The sequence below is a fragment of the Engystomops pustulosus genome, chromosome 9 (genome assembly GCF_040894005.1).
Source record: "Engystomops pustulosus chromosome 9, aEngPut4.maternal, whole genome shotgun sequence".
NCBI lineage: Eukaryota > Metazoa > Chordata > Amphibia > Anura > Leptodactylidae > Engystomops > Engystomops pustulosus.
In genome coordinates, this window is record NC_092419.1 from 107,021,236 (window position 1) to 107,047,887 (window position 26,652).

Consider the following 26,652-nt stretch of genomic DNA (forward strand, 5'->3'; position numbering starts at 1 on the left):
GGCTGGTGTGCGCTGTCCCTCTCCTGGGGTCAGGCTTGTGTGCGCTGTCCCTCTCCTGGGGTCAGGCTGGTGTGCGCTGTCCCTCTCCTGGGGTCAGGCTGGTGTGCGCTGTCCCTCTCCTGGGGTCAGGCTTGTGTGCGCTGTCCCTCTCCTGGGGTCAGGCTGGTGTGCGCTGTCCCTCTCCTGGGGTCAGGCTGGTGTGCGCTGTCCCTCTCCTGGGGTCAGGCTTGTGTGCGCTGTCCCTCTCCTGGGGTCAGGCTGGTGTGCGCTGTCCCTCTCCTGGGGTCAGGCTGGTGTGCGTTGTCCCTCTCCTGGGGTCAGGCTGGTGTGCGCTGTCCCTCTCCTGGGGTCAGGCTTGTGTGCGGTGTCCCTCTCCTGGGGTCAGGCTGGTGTGCGCTGTCCCTCTCCTGGGGTCAGGCTGGTGTGCGCTGTCCCTCTCCTGGGGTCAGGCTGGTGTGCGCTGTCCCTCTCCTGGGGTCAGGCTGGTGTGCGCTGTCCCTCTCCTGGGGTCAGGCTGGTGTGCGCTGCAGGACTGTGCTGTGTCCAGGGCTCAGGCGCCTGTGTATCTATGGAGGCCCCATCCAGACACTGAAGGTGAGGAATCATCTCCTGCCAGTGTCTGCTCCATCCCCAGGCAGGAGGCCATGTAGTCTCCCTGCTCCTGCCTCAGCCCGGCCAGACCCTCCCCCACCCCCAGGCCTCAGCCCGGCCAGACCCTCCCCCACCCCCAGGCCTCAGCCCGGCCAGACCCTCCCCCACCCCCAGGCCTCTCATGAGGTGAGGAGACCCTGCAGTAGCTCTGCTTCTCCTCATGTAACCACATACAGCTGGAGGCAGAGACACAGCAGTAGTAACTCTGCTCTGGTCTCTGCTCCTTCACTAACCACAGGTGCAGCTCCATGTCCCTGCTCAGAGTCTGCAGCTCCATGCCCTTCTATCATCTCTCCCTGCACTACCACTCCCATCATCTCTCCCTGCACTACCACTCCCATCATCTCTCCCTGCACTACCACTCCCATCATCTCTCCCTGCACTACCACTCCCATCATCTCTCCCTGTAGTTCCCACAGTAATAGTGGGAGCTCATACTGGTTGTGCTCAGTCCTCAGAGGACGCCCCTGCACCTTCTCAGGTGGTTTCTGGGGGTCAGTACAGTCCCCAGTAGTTGTGTCTGTGGCAGATACCACTGCAGCCCCCCACACCCCATAGTCAGGGGGCTGCTGGGATTAACCCCTCACATGCTGCAGCTGTAGAGGCTCTCACTGCAGTTTTCTCCTTAGCAGGAAGCTTCTGTAATTAACCCCTCATGTGCTGTATCTGTAGAAGATGTCACTACAGCCCTCTCCAGTCAGGGATCTGCTGTAATTAACCCCTCACTTGCTGTGTCAGCCTCTTCTGTCGCTCCCCTGTAGCCAGGGGCTGCGGTCACTTCAGTATTACTCCTTGTTGTTTCCCATGGTCACAGATCTCATACCCATAATCCCCTTCCTCCGTCCGGGAGTTACGCTGGCGCTCCCGCCGCGGCTCTGCGGAGTTTAATTCAACCTGGCGCAGGCCGCGGCCAGGTTGTCCAGTTCGTCAAGGCGGCGCTCCCCATCATCTCCGGTGGGTCCCGAGCGCTAAGACGATGACTGGTACATGAAGCCGTGAACGGCATATGCGGGACCACAGTGGGTCATTCCAGGATCGTGGCCTGGTTCCTCCAGTGACTTCAGTTCCTGTGGATCGTCCATCTATTCCTGCACCAACTGCTGAGCTACAATATGGAGGAGCTGCGGGTGTGGGAGCGACTCAATGGTGAGACAGAATAGTCTCCTCTCTTATGGCCTATTACACAGGTTCCCTCTGCTATGGTAGATATTAGCGCGGCTCCGGCACCTGTGCACGCAGGTGACCATAAGGACTGTATAATGGAACCCATATAGATATGGAGATTGGGGAGAGGATATGGGCCAATGCTTACATTGATATCTGGTCCTTGTGTCAGAACTGCTTACAGCAGATAAGGAACAAGTAATCCTAACAACACAGACCCAAGTCCCTAACACTAAGGAGCTGAGATTATCAATTAATACCCCAAGGCTTTCTCTGTTTTGAGATGTGATGGGTGAAAATCACTTGAGTGTTATTTTGGGATGTTCACATATCGGGAGGCAATTTATTCTTCATGCAAGACACAGGTGGCCTTTCTGGTGGTGATACGACACCATGCACAGGTTCCGGTTATGACCCGGAGCTGATGGTTCTGCAATGAGGGACGCTACCTCTGTAAGTATAAGTTCTAATGCCTCTCCTGTGGGGGGCGCACATGAACGTATTGTATGTCTCTGTCCCGTTTCCAATTATCCTTCTAAGATAGCACCTTGGATGAAACGATGGCGGTGAGTGCGCTAGAGATGGGGTTGAGATGATTCTTCTAAGGTTGTTAACTGTGTTCAATTTTTAGGTTTTGTTTCCTTATTTCATGTGTGTTTAATAATGTGGGTTGTTTTTTTTTTTTTTTCAGGACAGTCGCAATAGGCCATCCCAGTGTCCTTTGGAAAATATATAGAAATAAGTTTCCCGGGGAGGGGTGGTGGTGCCCCTTTTAGGTGCCCCTGCCCTTCAGCCTCCACTCCCCATTTCTTGACATGCACATTTCTCCTTTGGATAGTTCCAAAGAAGTAACCAGCGCAGTACTGTCTCATTTACCCCTATCCTTCTCCAAGAGCCGGTCTATGCCGGGATGTTTTCTGAGGAAGCTCAGATATATTATGTTTCTTATATCCGTGTTGTGTTTCCTCACCAGTAGGCGGCCGGGGGTCCCGATGGCCTGGTTGGTTATTGATTTGGCTTTGTGTTTCTTGTTTGTGCCCCCAGATTGAGCGGCTATGTGGACGGTGAGTATTATTGTGATACTTGTCTTCCCACCATTACTTCATTTCCTTTATATAATTACTATGCTGATCGGTGTTGTGTAGCGCCATCTTGTGGTGTGGTACTTTTGCGGATCTTGGGGGACATGTACGGAGATAATTTGGTACATGGAGAAGTAAAGTTATTGCAGTGGGAAACATTTTAGTTCTTTCCTGGGCGGGGTTGTCTAATATGTTACCCCTTTTTTATCGCTCTGTTACTATTTGGATGATTTGTCTGTAGATCCTGTAATTTTGCTGTTTGTGCCCCTTTGTTTACATTTTCCTGCATAGTTTTGATATCCCCCCGGATAAGGCTTGAGGCCTGTGCTCGGTCCTCAGCCATTTGCCGCAGGATACACTATTATTATTGCTTTGTACACGTCTTTTGTACGTTTTCTCTTTGGCTTTGTGGTTGTTGCTCGCAGGGTTACACCGATGGGGGAGGTTTTCTCTCTTTGGCTTTGTGGTTGTTGCTCGCAGGGTTACACCGCTGGGGGAGTTTTTCTCTCTTTGGCTTTGTGGTTGTTGCTCGCAGGGTTACACCGCTGGGGGAATTTTTCTCTCTTTGGCTTTGTGGTTGTTGCTCGCAGGGTTACACCGCTGGGGGAGGTTTTCTCTCTTTGTGGTTGTTGCTCGCAGGGTTACACCGCTGGGGGAGGTTTTCTCTTTGGCTTTGTGGTTGTTGCTCGCAGGGTTACACCGCTGGGGGAGGTTTTCTCTTTGGCTTTGTGGTTGTTGCTCGCAGGGTTACACCGCTGGGGGAGTTTTTCTCTCTTTGGCTTTGTGGTTGTTGCTCGCAGGGTTACACCGCTGGGGGAGTTTTTCTCTCTTTGGCTTTGTGGTTGTTGCTCGCAGGGTTACACCGCTGGGGGAGTTTTTCTCTCTTTGGCTTTGTGGTTGTTGCTCGCAGGGTTACACCGCTGGGGGAATTTTTCTCTCTTTGGCTTTGTGGTTGTTGCTCGCAGGGTTACACCGCTGGGGGAGGTTTTCTCTTTGGCTTTGTGGTTGTTGCTCGCAGGGTTACACCGCTGGGGGAGTTTTTCTCTTTGGCTTTGTGGTTGTTGCTCGCAGGGTTACACCGCTGGGGGAGGTTTTCTCTCTTTGGCTTTGTGGTTGTTGCTCGCAGGGTTACACCGCTGGGGGAGGTTTTCTCTTTGGCTTTGTGGTTGGTGCTCGCAGGGTTACACCGCTGGGGGAGTTTTTCTCTCTTTGTGGTTGTTGCTCGCAGGGTTACACCGCTGGGGGAGTTTTTCTCTTTGGCTTTGTGGTTGTTGCTCGCAGGGTTACACCGCTGGGGGAGTTTTTCTCTCTTTGGCTTTGTGGTTGGTGCTCGCAGGGTTACACCGCTGGGGGAGTTTTTCTCTCTTTGGCTTTGTGGTTGTTGCTCGCAGGGTTACACCGCTGGGGGAGGTTTTCTCTTTGGCTTTGTGGTTGTTGCTCGCAGGGTTACACCGCTGGGGGAGTTTTTCTCTCTTTGTGGTTGTTGCTCGCAGGGTTACACCGCTGGGGGAGTTTTTCTCTCTTTGTGGTTGGCGCTCGCAGGGTTACACCGCTGGGGGAGTTTTTGTCTCACAGCATTTGTGCTTGTTTTATAATATCAGAACATCGCATCCATATTATCACCAGACTTTATGTTCACCTTACAATTTAGTGATGATTTTGTTGCCATGCCAATGTTATTACATGCTGACGGCCAGAGCCGGGTCTCCTGTGGCTTTGGTTGGAATTTGGGGATGTGTGCTGGAGAACCTTGGGCACCACAGTGATCTGACTCTGGCCCGGACCAGAACCTGACTTTTCTGGATCTCTTCCCATTTGTGGTTGCATTGATTTGTGGGGCTATTGTTTCCCATATGAGAAGCGATTTCTGTGCTGATCACTTTGGGTTGTAGTTTGTTATTGACTTGTTGTAATCTTATTCATCCCTTCCGGGTCTTTCCCTGTTGTGTAACTTGCTTGGTTTTTTTGCTGTTTGGAGTTGAACATCACCTAATGGGCCCAACATGTACTGAGTGTTTTTATACTTTGGCTGCAATTTGTCCAGTTTGAGTCTCCAGGTCTTTTCACCAGTGGCATCCAATATCGGCTATGGAAGGTCCGGGGTCCACCCGGTGGCCATTTTCTTCACAACTTGTCATATGACCTGGTTAGGTGCTACCCAGCACCTAGAATACAAGACCTTGTTTTCCTTTGCCTTAAGCCTAACCCCTAGTTTTGTGACCATTTGTATCAGGGATCCTATCTCTCGTTCAGCCACCCTCCTACCTTCTGTTTATTAAGGGGTAATTCACTTAGGACCAAGTGTTTGTATATCGATACAATACTATTATAGGCATAATAGTTGCCCGATAATCGTCAGGTACAGCTGTATGGGTTTCTAGGGGCTGTCTCTGGCCCGGTTACAGTCTCTCAGGTGATTTTATCTTTATCTCGGTTTGGGTCCCAATTTTTAGTTCATGAATGTGCCTCCTCCCCTCACTTTCCCATATTTAATTTCAGGTGATATTTTAAATATGTTGGGGTTCTTAGGTTGGACCCAAGAAGATGTGAATCCTGGGTGTAAATTTCCCCACTGTGGGACTAATAAAGGATTACCTATCTTTCTCTTATCTTATGAGGGCACCCATTCCTTTCAGATTGGGGCAGCAGCTGAGGGGTTTAGAGCCTCCCAGGTTTGGAGGTTATGAGGTTTGGAAGGACTACATGCTCTGCTCCCTGCCTGATGTATTGTGGGATTGCTTTTTTACCCTCTTATAGTTTCAGGTTCTCTGGTTAATGTTTGCCTCATGACAACATTCTGTGTCATTTGTACATATTTCAGGTCTCCCTGGTGGGAACGAGTTTTTGGGGGTTTCAACAGGCAGATGTATTTTGGAGGTCTATCCAGGGCTTAAAATGGATTCAGGTCCTCCCAGAGGCTGTATTATTGACCTTAATGAGACGGGCCTTGGCAGTGTGCAATCTTCTTCCAGAAATTGTGAAAACAATGTTTTGAAGAAAGTTCCCTGAGTTATCTGGCAAGGTTCTAGGAATTCTACTGCTGTGGAGTGGGCCGGGTATACGGTTAACTCCGGCATGGTCCATTTCATGCACTATAAGTGTGGTGATCTAGTACGGCACAGGGAGATAGTGGGAACGAGCAGATGTAATGTGTCCAAACAGTGTTACCAAGAGATGGGCCTGAATATATTCCTCTGGGGTTTTTCTGATAGTATTGAGTAGACACTTCTTCTTGTTGGGTGGGGGCGCAGATCCATGTAGGGGTACACGGATCTGCTGGTGGCGGAATGGTGGAAGATTTGAGATGGTGATTGCTCGGTTGGCCGAATTGGCAGCTGGGAGTCCAGCTGGCATACAGCTTCCAGAGCTCAAAAATGTGTGATTCTATTCCAAGTGCCTGATTTTGGATATTACGGGTTAATATATAAAATAAATAAAGCTGTGACCTAATTTTCCACCCAGCAAGAAGTGTCTGTCATATTTTGGAAGTTACAGTTTACTGATATTTGTGTTCTGGGTAAACAATTAAAGTGCCCTTACAGGTGGTTTACCTAAGGTGTTCTGTTGCATGCCCTCCAGTCTGGGAGGGGCTAGGTCAGTGTCAGAGAGTGCTTAGCCCCTAGGCCCAGGCTCTCACCACATGAGCAGCTCTTAGGCCCCAGGTCCTATCACAGAGACAGAGTGACTAGAGAGATAGTGTGTAGCACACCTTTATTGATGCAAACAGAACTCAGCAACACCCAGGACACAAGCAGCAGCTTCCACAATTGGACACAGCTACATCCCAGCCTGCACTTACTACCAGGCTGGTGATCCAACTCCTGAGGATCACTCTCCATGACCACTCCAGCAATCCGGATTCTGTTACAAAATCGTTTAGGCTGTTACCTGCAGTTGTTCCAATAAAGAACCTTGACTTATTTTGCACAACGTTGCCTCCACCTGATCCCTGGATACGGCTGTTACCACCACGGGCTCCCCACCCATCACCCAGGGGACTCATCCTACAGACACTCAGGGGTTGCCCCATGGAGAATTCATTGCATCAGCCTCTCCCTCCATATTTCTTGCACACACCACCTGCTGGAGAGCTGCCAGGCTGTAGGACAGCCCTCTGGTCCTCCATACCAAGCACCGTGACCACAGGGTTCCTAGGCCGCAACCGCCAGCCACTCCAGTATTCTGGGCCCCCGGCTGCCTCCAGGACCCAAGAGAAGGCCCCGGTGGGGGATGTTGCACATTCATGAAGGAGGGGCGTTTGCAGTGACAGCGTCAGTTAGTGGGCGGAGTAGCCTGAATGTATACAGGACGTAACTCCACCTCCATGTCTGGATTTTCAGTAACAGAATTAATTAATAAAAGTCTTTTTTAGAAGAATTCTGTCTCAATTCCCATGGATTGAGCCATCGATAAAACATTTATAAAGACATCTGAAATGTATTACCAACTAGGCTTATACTCGAGTATATAAGGTATGTGCCTTTTGTGAGGTGGGGGGCAGGGGAGGGGAGGTTCCCCCAAATATTTATGCTGCAGTCCTTGGGGCTCATTTACTAAGGGTCCGAATCGTGCATTCTCGTCGGGTTTCCAGAATATTTCAATTTGCGCCAAATTGCCCCCGCACCGGCTTTGTGTCAGGGGGCGTGGGCGTTGGAAAATTCGTCGGATTCAGAAAAAAATGCAGCATTTAAAAAAGAATTTGTGTCGCTTGACACGTACTTACATGCACCGGGAAGAAGAAGGTGAACTCCGGGGGACCTCAGCGCAGCAGTGACACCTGCTGGATACGGGCGCACGACCTTAGTGAATCCCAGCAGAACCCAAATCCTCGTAGGAGAACAAGCTGCGGGATCGCGACAGGACCGGGTAAGTAAATGCGCCCCACTGTGATAAACCTGGTACAGTATTAGGCTGTCTGTCTCTGCTTGTTTCTGGTCCTGTATCTATGTAGTAAGCTTGGTTCTGGTACCATATATATGTAGTAATCTTGGATGGAGTGTTCCTAAAATGTCATGCAATAGTTAAAGGATAAAACAACCTGAAAAAAGGCAAAGTCGTTTTCCATGTTTTTGGAAAAGTTTAATAAAATATCAAAACATTATTGGATTCCTCCGTCCCCTTCCACACTTTTTACTTTGCAGACAATATAATGACATATATGATGGAGGACGAGTCTTCCCATTACAGATCCGTCTCTCCAGGTTACTCCGGTCCCATCTAGCAGGTCCCTGGTCGAGGCACATGGCGGCAGAGCGCGGCCCCTTAATTGTCCGTATCTATAAATTCTTGCTCATCTGAAATGTAAAAATTGTAAAGTTAGTCAATTATGACGGAGTGTCGGCACCTCGTGGCATCCCAGGGTTGGCACTCACCATTTGTAGGGACTCCACAGTACTCCTTACATTCCTTCTCTGTGTAGAAGTGGTTACCATTTCCTTGGCAGCCGCCATATTGGAAGGTGATGCACTTTCCTTGTGTGGCATCAAATGCCCAGCGAGGGTGGATGCCCCTGCAGGGGCCCCGGACTATGGGTAAGCGGCAGGCGGCTGGAAGAGAGATGACCGGATCAGCCAGGACCAGGAATGTGGGGGATCACTAAACCCGAAATATGGTTATGGGGATGTAGTTGGGGGTAGTGGTGTCAGGGGTCTGCCAGTACTTGGGGGGACACCTTGCCCTCAGTGGAAATATTGGGCAATGCCCTCTATTTTTTAGGATTTCATGGTGCCCATCGATCCCCTCACCTTCCGTCCTGCAGGTCTGGAGACAATCTCGCTCTTTATCAAAGTTGTTCAGATTTCCAAGGCATCCGCCATATCGGAACGTCTCGCAGGCCATGGAGGAGGAGTTGTAGAAATAGCGGTTTAAGGACCCCAAGCAAGGACCAGCAGCGGGCAGCATGTGGCATCCAGCTGCAAGGGGGACAAGGAGCAGATACATCATTTATATATCTTATACATGTGCTGGGGGTATGTCCTCACACTGCTGTGCTCTGTGCTCTCTGCAGCCAGTGTTATGTATTGTCCCCAGGGAGATGTGTAATCATACCTCACACTGCTGTGCTCTGTGCTCTCCGCAGCCAGTGTTATGTATTGTCCCTGGAGAGATGTGTAATCATACCTCACACTGCTGTGCTCTGTGCTGTCTGTAACCAGTGTTTTATATTGTCCCTGGAGAGATGTGTAATCAGACCTCACACTGCTGTGCTCTGTGCTCTCTGCAGCCAGTGTTATGTATTGTCCCTGGAGAGATGTGTAATCATACCTCACACTGCTGTGCTCTGTGCTCTCTGCAGCCAGTGTTATGTATTGTCCCTGGAGAGATGTGTAATCATACCTCACACTGCTGTGCTCTGTGCTGTCTGCAGCCAGTGTTATCTATTGTCCCTGGAGAGATGTGTAATCAGACCTCATACTGCTGTGCTCTGTGCTCTCTGCAGCCAGTGTTATGTATTGTCCCTGGAGAGATGTGTTATCATACCTCACACTGCTGTGCTCTGTACTCTCTGCAGCCAGTGTTATGTATTGTCCCTGGAGAGATGTGTAATCATACCTCACACTGCTGTGCTCTATGCTCTCTGCAGCCGGTGTTATGTATTGTACCTGGAGAGATGTGTAATCAGATCTCACACTGCTGTGCTCTGTGCTCTCTGCAGACAGTGTTATGTATTGTACCTGGAGAGATGTGTAATTATACCTCACACTGCTGTGCTCTGTGCTCTCTGCAGCCAGTGTTATGTATTGTCCCTGGAGAGATGTGTAACCAGACCTCACACTGCTGTGCTCTGTGCTCTCTGCAGCCAGTGTTATGTATTGTCCCTGGAGAGATGTGTAATCAGACCTCACACTGCTGTGCTCTGTGCTCTCTGCAGCCAGTGTTATGTATTGTCCCTGGAGAGATGTGTAATCAGACCTCACACTGCTGTGCTCTGTTCTCTCTGCAGCCAGTGTTATGTATTGTACCTGGAGAGATGTGTAATCATACCTCGCACTGCTGTGCTCTGTGCTCTCTGCAGGCAGTGTTATGTATTGTACCTGGAGAGATGTGTAATTATACCTCACACTGCTGTGCTCTGTGCTCTCTGCAGACAATGTTAGTTATTGTACCTGGAGAGATGTGTAATCATACCTCACACTGCTGTGCTCTGTGCTCTCTGCAGTCAGTGTTATGTATTGTCCCTGGAGAGATGTGTAATCATACCTCACACTGCTGTGCTCTGTGCTCTCTGCAGCCAGTGTTATGTACTGTCCCTGGAGAGATGTGTAATCATACCTCACACTGCTGTGCTCTGTGCTCTCTGCAGACAGTGTTAGTTATTGTTCCTTGAGAGATGTGTAATCATACCTCACACTGCTGTGCTCTGTGCTCTCTGCAGCCAGTGTTATGTATTGTCCCTGGAGAGATGTGTAATCAGACCTCACACTGCTGTGCTCTGTGTTCTCTGCAGCCAGTGCTGTGTATTGTCCCTGGAGAGATGTGTAATCAGACCTCACACTGCTGTGCTCTGTGCTCTCTGCAGCCAGTGATATGTATTGTCCCTGGAGAGATGTGTAATCAGACCTCACACTGCTGTGCTCTGTGCTCTCTGCAGCCAGTGTTAGGTGTTATCCCTGGAGAGATGTGTAATCATACCTCACACTGCTGTGCTCTGTGCTCTCTGCAGCCAGTGTTATGTATTGTCCCTGGAGAGATGTGTAATCATACCTCACACTTCTGTGCTCTGTGCTCTCTGCAGCCAGTGTTATGTATTGTCCCTGGAGAGATGTGTAATCAGACCTCACACTGCTGTGCTCTGTGCTGTCTGCAGCCAGTGTTATGTACTGTCCCTGGAGAGATGTGTAATCATACCTCACACTGCTGTGCTCTGTGCTCTCTGCAGCCAGTGTTATGTAGTGTCCCTGGAGAGATGTGTAATTATACCTCACACTGCTGTGCTCTGTGCTCTCTGCAGCCAGTGTTATGTACTGTCCCTGGAGATATGTGTAATCATACCTCACACTTCTGTGCTCTGTGCTCTCTGCAGCCAGTGTTATGTATTGTCCCTGGAGAGATGTGTAATCATACCTCACACTGCTGTGCTCTGTGCTCTCTGCAGCCAGTGTTATGTACCGTCCCTGGAGAGATGTGTAATCATACCTTACACTGCTGTGCTCTGTGCTCTCTGCAGCCAGTGTTATGTACTGTCCCTGGAGAGATGTGTAATCATACCTCACACTGCTGTGCTCTGTGCTCTCTGCAGCCAGTGTTATGTATTGTCCCTGGAGAGATGTGTAATCAGACCTCACACTGCTGTGCTCTGTGCTCTCTGCAGCCAGTGTTATGTACTGTCCCTGGAGAGATGTGTAATCAGACCTCACACTGCTGTGCTCTGTGCTCTCTGCAGCCAGTGTTATGTACTGTCCCTGGAGAGATGTGTGATCATACCTCACACTGCTGTGTTCTGTTCTCTCTGCAGCCAGTGTTATGTCCCTCGAGAGATGTGTAATCAGACCTCACACTGCTGTGCTCTGTGCTCTCTGCAGACAGTGTTATGTATTGTCCCTGGAGAGATGTGTAATCATACCTCACACTGCTGTGCTCTGTGCTCTCTGCAGCCAGTGTTATGTATTGTCCCTGGAGAGATGTGTAATCAGACCTCACAGTGCTGTGCTCTGTGCTCTCTGCAGCCAGTGTTATGTACTGTCCCTGGAGAGATGTGTAATCATACCTCACACTGCTGTGCCCTGTGCTCTCTGCAGCCAGTGTTATGTATTGTCCCTGGAGAGATGTGTAATCAGACCTCACACTGCTGTGCTCTGTGCTCTCTGCAGCCAGTGTTATGTACTGTCCCTGGAGAGATGTGTAATCAGACCTCACACTGCTGTGCTCTGTGCTCTCTGCAGCCAGTGTTATGTATTGTCCCTGGAGAGATGTGTAATCACACCTCACACTGCTGTGCACTGTGCTCTCTGCAGCCAGTGTTATGTATTGTCCCTGGAGAGATGTGTAATCAGACCTCACACTGCTGTGCTCTGTGCTCTCTGCAGCCAGTGTTATGTATTGTCCCTGGAGAGATGTGTAATCATACCTCACACTGCTGTGCTCTGTGCTCTCTGCAGCCAGTGTTATGTATTGTCCCTGGAGAGATGTGTAATCATACCTCACACTGCTGTGCTCTATGCTCTCTGCCTCCAGTGTTATGTATTGTCCCTGGAGAGATGTGTAATCAGACCTCACACTGTTGTGCTCTGTGCTCTCTGCAGCCAGTGTTATGTACTGTCCCTGGAGAGATGTGTAATCAGACCTCACAATGCTGTGCCCTGTGCTCTCTGCAGCCAGTGTTATGTATTGTCCCTGGAGAGATGTGTAATCAGACCTCACACTGCTGTGCTCTGTGTTCTCTGCAGCCAGTGTTATGTACTGTCCCTGGAGAGATGTGTAATCAGACCTCACACTGCTGTGCTCTGTGCAATCTGCAGACAGTGTTAGTTATTGTCCCTGGAGGTAATCAGACCTTTGTGTGTATGTTGTGAGTAGCAGCAGGACTGTGATATGTGGATTTATATTCCAGGATTCACTCAGAGCAGAGTGGCTGTAGGAATCGTTACAGTGTAACATGTTTTACTGCTGTGATTAGAATAATCTACACTGATACACAGTAGCAAAAGCTCAGCTGCAGAACTATTGGATCTGTACTAAACTACTATCTATCTCATTTTCGGCTTTTGGCAGCAAACAGAGATCTGGCAAATTGTGACACTAGGTCTATTACAAAAAAGAGCGATGATGGAGGGGCACTTACCTGACTTGCTGTTCTTAAAGGGGGTGTCATCCCCGGACCCCTCCTCTGCCTCATTAGCCGCTGCTCTCCGAGATCTCTGAAAATGGAAACAATTGTATGCAGCTCAGTCTGTGTAATGTGCAGTCTGCTTGCTGTCAGTGAATAGATCTGATTCTCTCATCCAGACCAGTGCATAGCCTCACGGCCAGACAGGTGGTCCTAGGACCCTGCATCTGTGTGTGCAGGACCTGTAAATCATATCCACTTACAGCAAAAGGGGAAATCAGTGTAACGTCTCTTACCATGCGAGGCACCTCGATATCTCCGGGGGTACATTCACCTGTTCGGGAAAGGAAAACGAGAGATATTTCATATTGTTAGGTCTCTATGCATCGGCATCTGCTGCTTGTATGAAGTGGGGTCATAGCAGGGATCTGGCTTTGCTATATCAGGGGGCCCCTGCTTGTTCAGGCTCTTATGCTTCTGTTTGTTGCCACTTATGAACGTGTGGACCTGATGGATCTGATGGATCTGATGGATCTGGTGGATCTGACGGATGTGACGGATCTGTTGGATCTGGTGGATGTGATGGATCTGGGGGATCTGATGGATCTGGTGGATGTGATGGATCTGGGGGATCTGGTGGATCTGGTGCATCTGACGGATCTGGTGGATCTGACGGATGTGACGGATCTGTTGGATCTGGTGGATGTGATGGATCTGGGGGATCTGATGGATCTGGTGGAAGTGATGGATCTGGGGGATCTGGTGGATCTGGTGCATCTGACGGATCTGGTGGATCTGACGGATCTGGTGGATCTGACGGGTCTGGTGGATCTGATGGATCTGATGGATCTGATGGATCTGATGGATCTGGTGGATGTGATCGATCTGGGGGATCTGGTGGATGTGATGGATCTGGTGGATGTGATGGATCTGGTGGATGTGATGGATCTGGTGGATGTGATGGATCTGGTGGATCTGACGGATCTGGTGGATGTGACGGATCTGTTGGATCTGATGGATCTGATGGATCTGGTTGATGTGATGGATCTGGGGGATCTGATGGATCTGGTGGATGTGATGGATCTGGGGGATGTGATGGATCTGGTGGATGTGATGGATCTGGTGGATGTGATGGATCTGGTGAATCTGGTGGATCTGATGGATCTGGTGGATCTGGTGGATGTGACGGATCTGTTGGATCTGGTGGATGTGATGGATCTGGGGGATCTGATGGATCCGGTGGATGTGATGGATCTGGGGGATCTGATGGATCCGGTGGATGGGATGGATCTGATGGATCTGGTGGATGTGATGGATCTGGTGAATCTGGTGGATGTGATGGATCTGGTGGATCTGGTGGATGCGATGGATCTGGTGGATGTGATGGATCTTGGGGGTCCTGCATTCCTGGCTGGTCAGGTAGATATCACCATGTTGTAGAGTCTGTGTGGCTTAGATCTGACAGCACATGGCTCCTGGCTGTGTCGGCTTCTTCTTACCTTTACTCACTGAGATTTCATAAGGATGGGGAGGAGGCCACATGTGCGATCCCTTTAAATAACCTGGTTATAGAAGGCACCTAGGTTTCACTGCTGTTTGCCATAGTTCTGTCTGTACTTGTTTTCTCCATTCTGAACCTCTTCCCTCTTCCACCTGTCCTGACCTTTGTCTTGTTTGCCATATTGACTCTGCCTGCCCTGACCTTGGCCTGCCCTCTGACCCTCTACCTGTCTCCTTTGTGCCGTGTGTACATCCCCCAACCCTCCTTTAGGTTCAGATCCTCCTTACCAGGGGTTAGTGACCCTACTGGTACCATTGTATAGAACAGGAGTATATACAGCAGCTGACACGGGAAGGAGAGGGAATACACGGCCTGTGTATCTGAGTATTGGGGAAGCAGGGACCCACTACAGACTGTGCAGGAGAGTCACCCAGGCTGGGAGTGCGTATACAACACAGAGCATCTGCAGGAGATGAAGGGGGTTACACAGGCTGTGTATCTGTGTGCAGAGGGAGGAGGGAGGGGAATACAGGGGCTATGTATTCATATATAGGGGAAGTAGATGGCAGGACTCTGCAGGAGAGGAAGGTGTGACACAGGCTGTGTATCTGTGTACAGAGGGAGGAGGGAGGGGGAATACAGGGGCTATGTATTCATATATAGGGGAAGTAGATGGCAGGACTCTGCAGGAGAGGAAGGTGTGACACAGGCTGTGTATCTGTGTACAGAGGGAGGAGGGAGGGGGAATACAGGGGCTATGTATTCATATATAGGGGAAGTAGATGGCAGGACTCTGCAGGAGAGGAAGGTGTGACACAGGCTGTGTATCTGTGTACAGAGGGAGGAGGGAGGGGGAATACAGGGGCTATGTATCCATGTATAGGGAAAGTAGATGGCAGGACTCTGCAGGAGAGGAAGGTGTGACACAGGCTGTGTATCTGTGTACAGAGGGAGGGGGAATACAGGGGCCTTTATCCATGTATAGGGAAAGTAGATGGCAGGACTCTGCAGGAGAGGAAGGGGTGACACAGGCTGTGTATCTGTGTACAGAGGGAGGAGGGAGTGATGAGGGAGAATACAGGGGCTATGTATTCATATATAGGGGAAGTAGATGGCAGGACTCTGCAGGAGAGGAAGGGGTGACACAGGTTGTGTATCTGTGTACAGAGGGAAGAGGGAGGGGGAATACAGGGGCTATGTATCCATGTATAGGGAAAGTAGATGGCAGGACTCTGCAGGAGAGGAAGGGGTGACACAGGCTGTGTATCTGTGTACAGAGGGAGGAGGGAGGGGGAATACAGGGGCTATGTATCCATGTATAGGGAAAGTAGATGGCAGGACCCTGCAGGAGAGGAAGGGGTGACACAGGCTGTGTATCTGTGTACAGAGGGAGGAGGGAGTGATGAGGGAGAATACAGGGGCTATGTATCCATGTATAGGGGAAGTAGATGGCAGGACTCTGCAGGAGAGGAAGGGGTGACACAGGCTGTGTATCTGTGTACAGAGGGAGGAGGGAGGGGGAATACAGGGGCTATGTATCCATGTATAGGGGAAGTAGATGGCAGGACTCTGCAGGAGAGGAAGGGGAATCATAAAGGCTGGGTGTATGTGTGTACAGAAAGCTGAGCATCTAAGGAGAAGGGCTGTGTATCTCTGTAAAGCAGGACAAAGCACAGCAGACAATGCGGAGGGAGAGGAAACTAAAGAGAAGCTGTCATCAGGATCACACATTTTCATAATTCCCAATCTGCTTTTATAATTAACATTACTGATTCCACTCACTTTTAAAAGTAAATAAATGTATAGCCGCCTCCCTGCCAGCAAGCTGTATTAAGTCATAAAAACGTTGGTTACAAGGATCCAAGCATCATCATTATCTGCTCTCTGCTTTACTAAATCTTCTTCTTTCCTCTCTCCCCCATGTAGCCTTTAGCAGACCCCTTATCAGTTCTCATCAGCAGGAGTGAGGGGAAAGGAGCAAGAGAGGAAGAGCTGGCAGAGCAGAGAGGAGATAATGATGATGACTCCGGAGCTCTGACACCCCTATGACTCAATGCAGTTTGCTGACATGGATCCAGGTAAACTTGTATCAACTTTTAAAAGTGAGTAAAAGCAATAATGTTAATTATAAAGGCAGATTGTGTTAAAAAGGCTATGGGAGCCTGCCCTTAGGTGAAAATGTGTGTCCTGATGACGGGTTCCCTTTAACAGGTTGCGTATGGAGAAAGCAGAGCACTGAGGGCCGGACTCGGCAGGAGAGGAAGGGTTATCACACAGACTGTGTATATGTGTAAAGAAGGAAGAGAACATCCACAGGCAATGAAAAGGATGATAATGGAACCAATCAGTTTGTGCAGAGCCTTAAAACAGAGTCTGCAGGAGAGGGAGGGGGAAATCTCACACTCCTCAGCATCAGTGTCTGTCACCACTAGGGGGATGATTTCCCGAGGAGTAAGGAGTCCAGTGATGTTCCTGTGCTGATACTGGGGGTCTCCAAAAGGAAAGGGCATTGCAGCCTTAAATAAAGTGCAAACATGACCCTAATCTAAGCGCTAACATAATCCAGTGATGGACAGAAAACTTACCTTTATTCTCAAGGACAAAGATGGAGTCCTCTGCGATCCCTTGCTCCGAGGCGAACTGCCTGAAGTCATCGATGAGACTCTGCCTCAGCTCCGGGGTTCTCCCTGTCCCCCGAAAGAAAAGAATGTTATATTATATTGATATTACAACTTGATACAAAATTCACTATGTATCAGTAGATCTATCCTAAAATTAATATTGGGTGGAGTTCCCCTTTAAATTTCTGTTACTATTCAGTAGTATAGGTGAGGGTGACCTCTTTATTATACATGTCCCTGTACGTCCTGCACTAGATATATCTGAGTTGGCTGGAGCGCCCCTTTAAGTATTACATGACTAGGGGGCGCCGGGCACTCACCGTACAGCTTGACCGTGGTGGTGGTCTCTCCCCTCTTGGTCTTCCTCATCAGCATGGTGGCATATTCCTTGTAGTTGGTGAACACGATGTAGTTAACCACTTGTGCTCCGTATCCTGCAGGGGAGGACACAGCGGCTGTTATACAGGTAGTGAAGCCGTGACATATCAGGAAATCTATAGGGAAACTTACTCTCACTAATATATGTAAACTTCCCGGGGACATCAGTCTTCTTATAGGTGCCGGAAACTTGGGAGCAGATTCCACGTCTATGAGGAAATAACACAGGTGTTGGTGCTTGCTGTACTCTCAGCCGGCCTCTAGATGGCAGTGGTATAGCATGTAGCTAGGGGGCACCCCTCCACTCTCTGGGGCCCATTAGGTGTAGTGTCTTACCTCATCCTGGTGCTGAGGGTTTCGATCTCTTCATCTGTCGGACCTTCGTTCAGCTCCAGTGTCCCCATGTCATATTTTCCCTTGTATTTTTTGAGCCATTTACAGGTGGAGCCGATGGCGATGTCGTACCACTTACCGAAAATCTGGGAAGAGCAGACAATGGGTTAAAAGAAATAGCGACAACGCAACCTCCTTATACTCCAGGTTGGACCGGCCCAACAGTGCACTGGAAGATCCCGGAGTGGTCCAGCTGAGAATCCCGGGGTGGTCCAGCTGAGGATCCCGCGGTGGTCCAGCTGAGGATCCCGCGGTGGTCCAGCTGAGGATCCCGCGGTGGTCCAGCTGAGGATCCCGCCGTGGTCCAGCTGAGGATCCCGCCGTGGTCCAGCTGAGGATCCCGCCGTGGTCCAGATCAGGATCCCGCCGTGGTCCAGATCAGGATCCCGCCGTGGTCCAGATCAGGATCCCGCCGTGGTCCAGATCAGGATCCCGCCGTGGTCCAGATCAGCATCCCGCCGTGGTCCAGATCAGCATCCCGCCGTGGTCCAGATCAGGATCCCGCCGTGGTCCAGATCAGGATCCCGCCGTGGTCCAGCTCAGGATCCCGCCGTGGTCCAGCTCAGGATCCCGCCGTGGTCCAGCTCAGGATCCCGCCGTGGTCCAGCTCAGGATCCCGCCGTGGTCAAGCTGATCACATCTCTAGGGTCACTAAGGTCAGTTATTCTTGGTTGTTACAATGTAACCCAACAACATCCTGACCCTACATTATATAGGTAGCCGGACACTAATAGATGGACACTGGTCTAATGGGAAGGCTCTGAGTATATTAACCCTTTATGTTCTTACCCCATTGACATCAAAGTTCTCCTGTGTTGGGACGGGGTCTCCACTCTGGACGGGGGTCCCAGTCACTAATCCTAGGAGGGTCGGCAGGAGACACAGATAAAGCTTCATCCTGATGGTCAGCTCCGGGATACACTGCCGCCTCTGTCACCTCCCAATTGTGTAATGTGTCAGCAGAGGGAACGACCTGTGACATGGACAAAATCCAACCAATGGCAATGGGACGTTTTGATGTGAACTTCAAATAAAGAGGAACAGGAGACCCCTCCTCCCAGAGCACAGCCGATCAATAATAATACACCAACCTATATCTCCCATAGATGGCAGCCAGGAGGTTATCAGCATCGTAGCCTCAGGACCAATAACATTAGATGTCACCAAGGAGAACCATGAATCCGATATTTTATTATTCTCTATATATTATATATCACTGAGAGCAGGAGACACGGGAGAGAAAATAGTCAGCGGCACCGACCTGATCCTGACAGCATATAACAAGCAGATTACTCCCCTCTCTCCAGAGGCACACTCACACTTGGGGGACAGGACAGGGACACGGTGACACTTGGGGGGACAGGACAGGGACACGCTGACACTTGGGGGGACAGGACAGGGGCACGCTGACACTTGGGGGGACAGGACAGGGACACACTGACACTTGGGGGGACAGGACAGGGACACGCTGACACTTGGGGGGACAGGACAGGGGCACACTCACACTTGGGGGACAGGACAGGGAGACGCTGACACTTGGGGGACAGGACAGCGACACGCTGACACTTGGGGGACAGGACAGGGACACGCTGACACTTGGGGGGACAGGACAGGGACGCGCTGACACTTGGGGGGACAGGACAGGGACACGCTGACACTTGGGGGGACAGGACAGGGACACGCTGACACTTGGGGGACAGGACAGGACAGGCTGACACCTGGGGGGGACAGGACAGGGACACGCTGACACTTGGGGGACAGGACAGGACAGGCTGACACCTGGGGGGGACAGGACAGGGACGCGCTGACACTTGGGGGACAGGACAGGGACATGCTGACACTTGGGGGACAGGACAGGGACAGGCTGACACTTGGGGGACAGGACAGGGACACGCTGACACTTGGGGGGAACAGGACAGGGACACGCTGACACTTGTGGGGACAGGACAGGGACATGCTGTCACTTGGGGGGACAGGACAGGGACACGCTGACACTTGGTGGGACAGGACAGGGACACGCTGACACTTGGGGGACAGGACAGGGACACGCTGACACTTGGTGGGACAGGACAGGGACACGCTGACACTTGCAAGCCCGGAGGCGTATAGCCGTTGGGCTAATGACTGCACAAAGGGGTCTTAGTTAGCGGGGTTATAAGTACAGGAATAGGCCCTCTTTAACTGAGGTGGTTTTTCCCTTTCCTTTCTGTCTCCCTGCGCATACCAGGGAGGTGGGGGCTACGTGACTAGGGGCGGGGCTATGTGACTAGGGGCGGGGCTACGTGACTAGGGGCGGGCTTGTGGCGTGGGTGGTACAGGAAGTGAGCATAGCTTAAATAGGGGCTGCAGACGTCACTCACCCTCTTTCTGGATTGCGTTTCCCACCCGCCCTCCCTTTGTTTACGGTATTTTCGGCTTTGCTTTTGTCACAGCTGGCGGTTAGTTGGGTTATTTGGCCTACATGCCCATTGGCTGGCAGGCATACAGGTGGGAGGGGTTTGGTTGCTCTTTGTTTGTTTAAATTTGTTACCTGTCAAGTTATGTTTTAAATAATACAAAAAAATAATATAAAAAAAATACAAGATGTTTATTATAATAATAATATATAAAGCTGTGGCCGACCCTCATGTCAACCCACATATGTTTAACGTTAATACAAGTCTCTGTGTGTTTATTTATCGGCGAATATTGGTTTAAGGTTAAAGGGGCCTGAGCTCCCGGTGGTTCATGGTTTTATTTTATTTGGGCAGTCCTTAAATAGGGGCTGCAGACGTCACTCACCCTCTTTCTGGATTGCGTTTCCCACCCGCCCTCCCTTTTGTTTCAGGTACTTTCGGCGTTGCTTTTGTCACAGCTGGCGGTTAGTTTGGTTATTTGGCCTACATGCCCATTGGCTGGCAGGCATACAGGTGGGAGGGGTTTTGTTGCTCTTTGTTTATTGTTTATATTTGTTACCTGTTAACCCCTTCCCGCACCCTGACGTGATACTACGTCATAGGATGCGGGTCGTTCCCGCACCTTGACGTAGTATCACGTCATGGCGATCACCAGGGCTCAGAAGCTGAGCCCGGGCGATCGCCGCGGGATCCCGGCGGTACGCGGTAGCCGGGATCCCGCAGTAACAGCCAGGATCGCGACTATCGCGATCCTGGCTGTTTAACCCTATAGACGCCGCGGTCATTGTGACCGCAGCGTCTATAGTGAATCGCCGCGACGATCGGCACCCTCCGTGCATGGCACGGAGGTGCCGATCGTTGCCATGGCAACCCTGAAGCCCGATAAGGCCCCCAGGGTTGCCTTCACTAGAAGCCTGTTAGGATCGTGCTTACAGCACGATCCTAACAGTGCTGATATCAGCCTATGCAGAATGCATAGGCTGACTATGTAATATGCTGCAATACATTAGTATTGCAGTATATTACAATGAACAAGTGATCAAATGATCACTTGTTCATGTCCCACCCTGGGACAAAATAAAACAGTAAAAAAAAGTTAAAAAAAAAAAAGTGCAATTAAAAAAAATTATTAAAAAAGAATAAAAGTCCCTTGAAGTCCCATCCCATGCAATAATACAATAAAACATAAAAATCACAAAAAAAAACACAACATATTGGGCATCACAACGTCCGTTACAACCCGTACAATAGAATAAAATCGTCACTGAACCCGTACGGTGAACGGCGTAAAAAAAAACACAAAAAAACTTGCAAAAATTATGAAATTTTCACATCTGACCTCATAAAAAGCGCATAAAAAGTAATCAAAAAGTAAAATTTACCCCGACATGATACCAAGAATAAGTACAGCTTGTCCCGCAAAAAATAAGCTATAAACCAACTCTGTAAACCAAAAAATATAAATGTTCTGCCCATTGTTACACGGCAAGCAAAAACAAGCAAATTTCTCACAAAATTAGTTCTATATTCTGCAAAACAAGTTAACCATAAAAATGCCATATAAGGGGGGTATCGCTGTAATCGTGATGACCCGTAGAATAAAGATAACACATTATTTTTATGGTATGGTGAACGTCCGGCGAAAAAAATGCTAAAAACCATAAACAAGAATTGATTTTTTTAACCACCACCAAGAAAGAGTTAATAAAATCTGATTATTGGCTATTGAGCCCCACCGTAAATGATGTCCCTGAAAAGTGGATTTCATCCACAAAAAAAATAACCCCCTATATGTCCAAATTACAAAAAAATAAACATTTTATAGCCTGTAAGATGTGACATTGCAGATCTGTTCTGAATGGCGCAGCTTCCCTTCTATGCCCGGCCGTGCGGCCGTACAGCAGTCACCACCACATATGGGGCATCCTTATACTCGGGAGAAATTGGGTATCAAACTTTGTGGAGTTTTTTGTCATTTAATACTTTGTGACGGTTTAATTTTTGGCCAAAATTAATATATTGTCTAAAAAAAATGACAGCTTGTAAATTAGACCTCCATTTTGTTTTAACCACTGTGAAGCATCTAAAGGGTTAACATACTTCTTAAAGTTGATTTTTTACACATTGAGGGGTGTAGTTTCTAAAATGGCGTGATACATGGGGTTTTACTGCTGTTTAGGCCTCTCAAAGTCACTTAGACCTGAGCATGTGCCTCTAAATAAGGGTTTTGGCGATTTTCATAAAAATGAGAAAAATTGCACCCAAAATTCTGAACCTCCTAACAACCTAGAAAAGAGAGAAGATGCATAAAACCCTGCGCCAATATAAAGCAGACATTCGGGAAATGTTAGTTATAAAGTTACTTGGGTGCTATGACTATCTGCCTGAAAAGCAGAAAATTTTGAACTTTGAAAATGAAAAATTTTCAGAAATTTTTGCCAAATTTCAATTTTATTCATAACTAGAGATGAGCGAACACTAAAATGCTCGGGTACTCGTTATTCGAGACGAACTTTTCCCGATGCTCGAGTGCTCGTCTCGAATAACGAACCCCATTGAAGTCAATGGGAGACTCGAGCATTTTTCAAGGGGACCAAGGCTCTGCACAGGGAAGCTTGGCCAAACACCTGGGAACCTCAGAAAAGGATGGAAACACCACGGAAATGGACAGGAAACAGCAGGGGCAGCATGCATGGATGCCTCTGAGGCTGCCTAATCGCACCATTATGCCAAAATTATGGGCAACAGCATGGCCATGACAGAGTGACAGAATGAAGCTAGATAGCATCTAAAACATCCAATAATTGACCCTGACACTATAGGGGACGGCATGCAGAGGCAGCGGCAGCAGGCTAGAGAGTGTCATGGCGACATACCCTAAATGGACTCAGGCTTCAAACCAATGGGTGGCAGAGAGGAACCAAAGGAGGTGAGCAAGAAGCGCTCAAATAATATCGGTACATGATAAAAGTTTGCCAGTATATTTTGTGGATTACACAGCAGGGTGGCGACAAAGTTAACATGGAAGCCATGAAAACAACCCCAAATTCTGCCTGACACAGCTCGTTTGATAAGGGGACCATGTATGCTTACAGTTCATGCCAGTCGCTGCACTTGCTGCCAGTCTCCTTTCGAATAGTTTAAAATAATAATAACCCTCATCCATAAAGCTCTGTATAATGCTGCACCCCCCTACCTCTCCTCTCTTATCTCAGTCTATCGCCCAACCCGTGCTCTTAGATCCGCCAGTGATCTTAGATTAACCTCTACCCTAGTGCGGACCTCCCACTCGCGTCTCCAAGACTTCTCTAGAGCTGCACCAATTCTATGGAATGCTCTGCCCCGGACTATCAGACTAATACCTAACCTCCAAAGTTTCAAACGTGCTCTTAAAACCCATTTCTTTAGGCAAGCCTATAACACTCATTAACTGCATGAAGTTTTAACTCTTCTACTAACCCGTCCTGTGTCGTCCTCCCATCTGTTATCCAGCAACCAACAGGCACCAGACTTCTCTGCAGTCCCATTCACCCTGGACCTGGTATATAAGATGACGGCTGAGTGTTTCAAGCGACAGCAATTCCATTTATTATATTTTTTTCTATTCCCTAAGAAGAATGGCTTGACCATTAAATATTCTTTTACCTCGTGTTACCCCATCATCTTCATAAACCGTAAGCTCTGGCGAGCAGGGACCTCACTCCTGTTGTTCCATACAAATGTTGTGCTCTGTTACATTACATTTGTATTTGTTTCCTATGATTTGTAAAGCGCTGCAGAATATGATGACGCTATATAAATAAAGATTATTATTATTATGGAGGCAGTGAACTAGTAGTAGATTAAAGGTGCTGCAACTATGTTAGTTGGATCTTGTGATGGAGCTGGCGCTCTGCAGCCAGGCGAGCTTTCGCCAATCCAAGCCCCTGTTTCTAGGCTACTCCCCAAACAGCACTTCTAAGAACCTTTTGTATAAGATCAAGTGTAGTAGCGTTCTTATAAGTTTAGGATATGCCGGGTGAGGGGAATGTAAACAGATGCGCAAGAAGCGCTGAAATAATATCCCTAAATGGTAAAAGTTTGCCAGTATATTTTGTGGATTACACAGCAGGGTGGCGACAAAGTTAACAACTTTGATGTGGAATGCCCTGTAATAGCTCTTGGGCGGTGTGCCTTTTATCGCCTAGGCTCAGCAGTTTCAGCACCGCCTGCTGTCGCTTAGCGACGGCACTGCTGCTGTGCCTAGAGCTACCGACTGATGGCGCCATGCCCACGGATGGTAATTCGGAGGAGGAGGAGGTGGAGGAGGGGTGGGAGGAGGTATAGTAGGCCTTTGAGACCTGGACCGAGGTAGGCCCCGCAATTCTCTGCGTCGCCAGTATATGAGCAGCCCCAGGGTCAGACTCGGTCCCAGCCTGCACCAAGTTAAGTGTAGTAGCGTTCTTATAAGTTTGGGATATGGCGGGTGAGGGGAATGTAAACAGATGCGCAAGAAGCGCATGATGCGCATGGAGCTGGCGCTCCGCTGCCAGGCGAGCTTTCGCCAATCCAAGCCCCTGTCTCTAGGCTACTCCCCAAACAGCACTTCTAAGAACCTTTTGTATAAGATCAAGTGTAGTAGCGTTCTTATAAGTTTAGGATATGCCGGGTGAGGGGAATGTAAACAGATGCGCAAGAAGCGCTGAAATAATATCCCTAAATGGTAAAAGTTTGCCAGTATATTTTGTGGATAACACAGCAGGGTGGCGACAAAGTTAACAACTTTGATGTGGAATCCATGAAAACAACCCAAATTTCTGCCTGACACACCTCGTTTGATAAAGGGACGATGTATGGAGGCAGCTATATGGACGACTTTTGGAGGTAGCAATGGAGACAACGTGTGGAGGCTGCTATGGAGACAATTTAATTTGGATAGTGCCTGTATGTGGCAGTCCCAAACATTTTTCAAACCAGAGGAGCAGGTAGGTGGCCCTCCAGTAAAATGGAATAGATTGAGTGCCTGTATGTGGCAGTCCCAAAAATGTTTCAAACCAGAGGAGCAGGTAGGTGGCCCTCCAGTAAAATGGAATAGATTGAGTGCCTGTATGTGGCAGTCCCAAAAATTTTTTAAAACAGAGGACCGGGTAGGTGGCCCTCCAGAAAAATGGAATAGATTGAGTGCCTGTATGTGGCACTCACAAAAATTGTTTCAAACAGAGGACCGGGTAGGTGGCCCTCCAGAAAAATTAAATGCATGAAGTACTATAGCAAGAGCCAGTGGGCCCTGTCAAAAAATAGCCATTTTCCTCTGCTTTACTGTACAAAGAGGAGGAGAAGGAGGAAAATGAGGAGGAGGAGGAGGAGTGGATCAATTATTCAGGTTGAGCTTCCTTCACCTGGTGGAGATTGGAAATTCTGAGAAATCCAGCCTTTATTCATTTTAATAAGCGTCAGCCTGTCAGCGCTGTCAGTCGACAGGCGTGTACGCTTATCGGTGATGATGCCACCAGCTGCACTGAAAACCCGCTCGGACAAGACGCTAGCGGCAGGGCAGGCAAGAACCTCCAAGGCGTACAGCGCCAGTTCGTGCCACATGTCCAGCTTTGAAACCCAGTAGTTGTAGGGAGCTGTGTGATCATTTAGGACGATGGTATGGTCAGCTACGTACTCCCTCACCATCTTTCTGTAAAGATCAGCCCTACTCTGCCGACTGGGGACAGGTGACAGTGTCTTGCTGGGGTGACATAAAGCTGGCAAAAGCCTTGTAAAGCGTACCCTTGCCAGTGCTGGACAAGCTGCCTGCTCGCCTACTCTCCCTCGCTACTTGTCCCGCAGAACTACGCACTCTGCCGCTAGCGCTGTCAGAAGGGAAATACTGTTTCAGCTTGTGCACCAGGGCCTGCTGGTATTCATGCATTCTCACACTCCTTTCCTCTGCAGGGATGAGAGTGGAAAGATTTTGCTTGTACCGTGGGTCCAGGAGAGTGAACACCCAGTAATCGGTGCTGGAATAAATTCTTTGAACGCGAGGGTCACGGGATAGGCAGCCTAGCATGAAATCTGCCATATGCGCCAGAGTACCAACGCGTAAGAATTCACTCCCCTCACTGGCCTGACTGTCCATTTCCTCCTCCTCCAACTCCTCCAACTCCTCTTCTTCTGCCCATACACGCTGAACAGTGAAGGACTCAACAATGGTCCCCTCTTGTGTCTCGCCAACATTCTCCTCCTCTTCCTCCTCATCCTCCTCCACCTCCACCTCCTCCGATATGCGCTGAGAAACAGACCTCAGGGTGCTTTGGCTATCAACAAGGGAATATTCTTCCCCCGTCTCTTGTGACGAGCGCAAAGCTTCCGACTTCATGCTGACCAGAGAGTTTTTCAACAGGCCAAGCAGCGGGATGGTGAGGCTGATGATGGCGGCATCGCCACTGACCATCTGTGTTGACTCCTCAAAGTTACTCAGCACCTGACAGATATCAGACATCCACGTCCACTCCTCATTGTAGACTTGAGGAAGCTGACTGACCTGACTACCAGTTCTGGTGGAAGTTGACATCTGGCAGTCTACAATCGCTCTGCGCTGCTGGTAAACTCTGGATAACATGGTCAGTGTTGAATTCCACCTCGTGGGCACGTCGCACAACAGTCGGTGAGCGGGCAGTTGGAGGCGGCGCTGCGCTGCCCTGAGAGTGGCAGCATCTGGGCTGGACTTCCT

General features: G+C 49.4%; 2 protein-coding genes and 1 long non-coding RNA gene across 4 annotated transcripts in view; 1 reads left to right on the forward strand and 2 right to left on the reverse strand.

The window, feature by feature from the left end:
• LOC140077847 (lipocalin) overlaps positions 1 to 26,652 on the reverse strand; it is an 83,053-nt gene that overhangs the window by 4,779 nt on the left and 51,622 nt on the right. The window lies entirely within an intron of this gene.
• On the forward strand, positions 1,384 to 16,858 carry LOC140077849 (uncharacterized). Its single transcript, XR_011849843.1, has 3 exons — positions 1,384 to 1,797; positions 16,091 to 16,242; positions 16,376 to 16,858. It is a non-coding gene; the product is annotated as an uncharacterized lncRNA (long non-coding RNA).
• On the reverse strand, positions 7,955 to 18,523 carry LOC140077846 (protein AMBP-like). The gene is made up of 10 exons (XM_072125390.1): positions 18,346 to 18,523; positions 17,500 to 17,642; positions 17,296 to 17,372; positions 17,106 to 17,219; positions 16,750 to 16,851; positions 12,960 to 12,997; positions 12,679 to 12,754; positions 8,642 to 8,809; positions 8,270 to 8,443; positions 7,955 to 8,191 (listed from the first exon to the last, which is right to left on the reverse strand). The coding sequence occupies exons 1-10, from the start codon at positions 18,451 to 18,453 to the stop codon at positions 8,160 to 8,162; spliced, it is 1,032 nt and encodes a 343-aa protein (XP_071981491.1). The 5' UTR covers positions 18,454 to 18,523; the 3' UTR covers positions 7,955 to 8,159.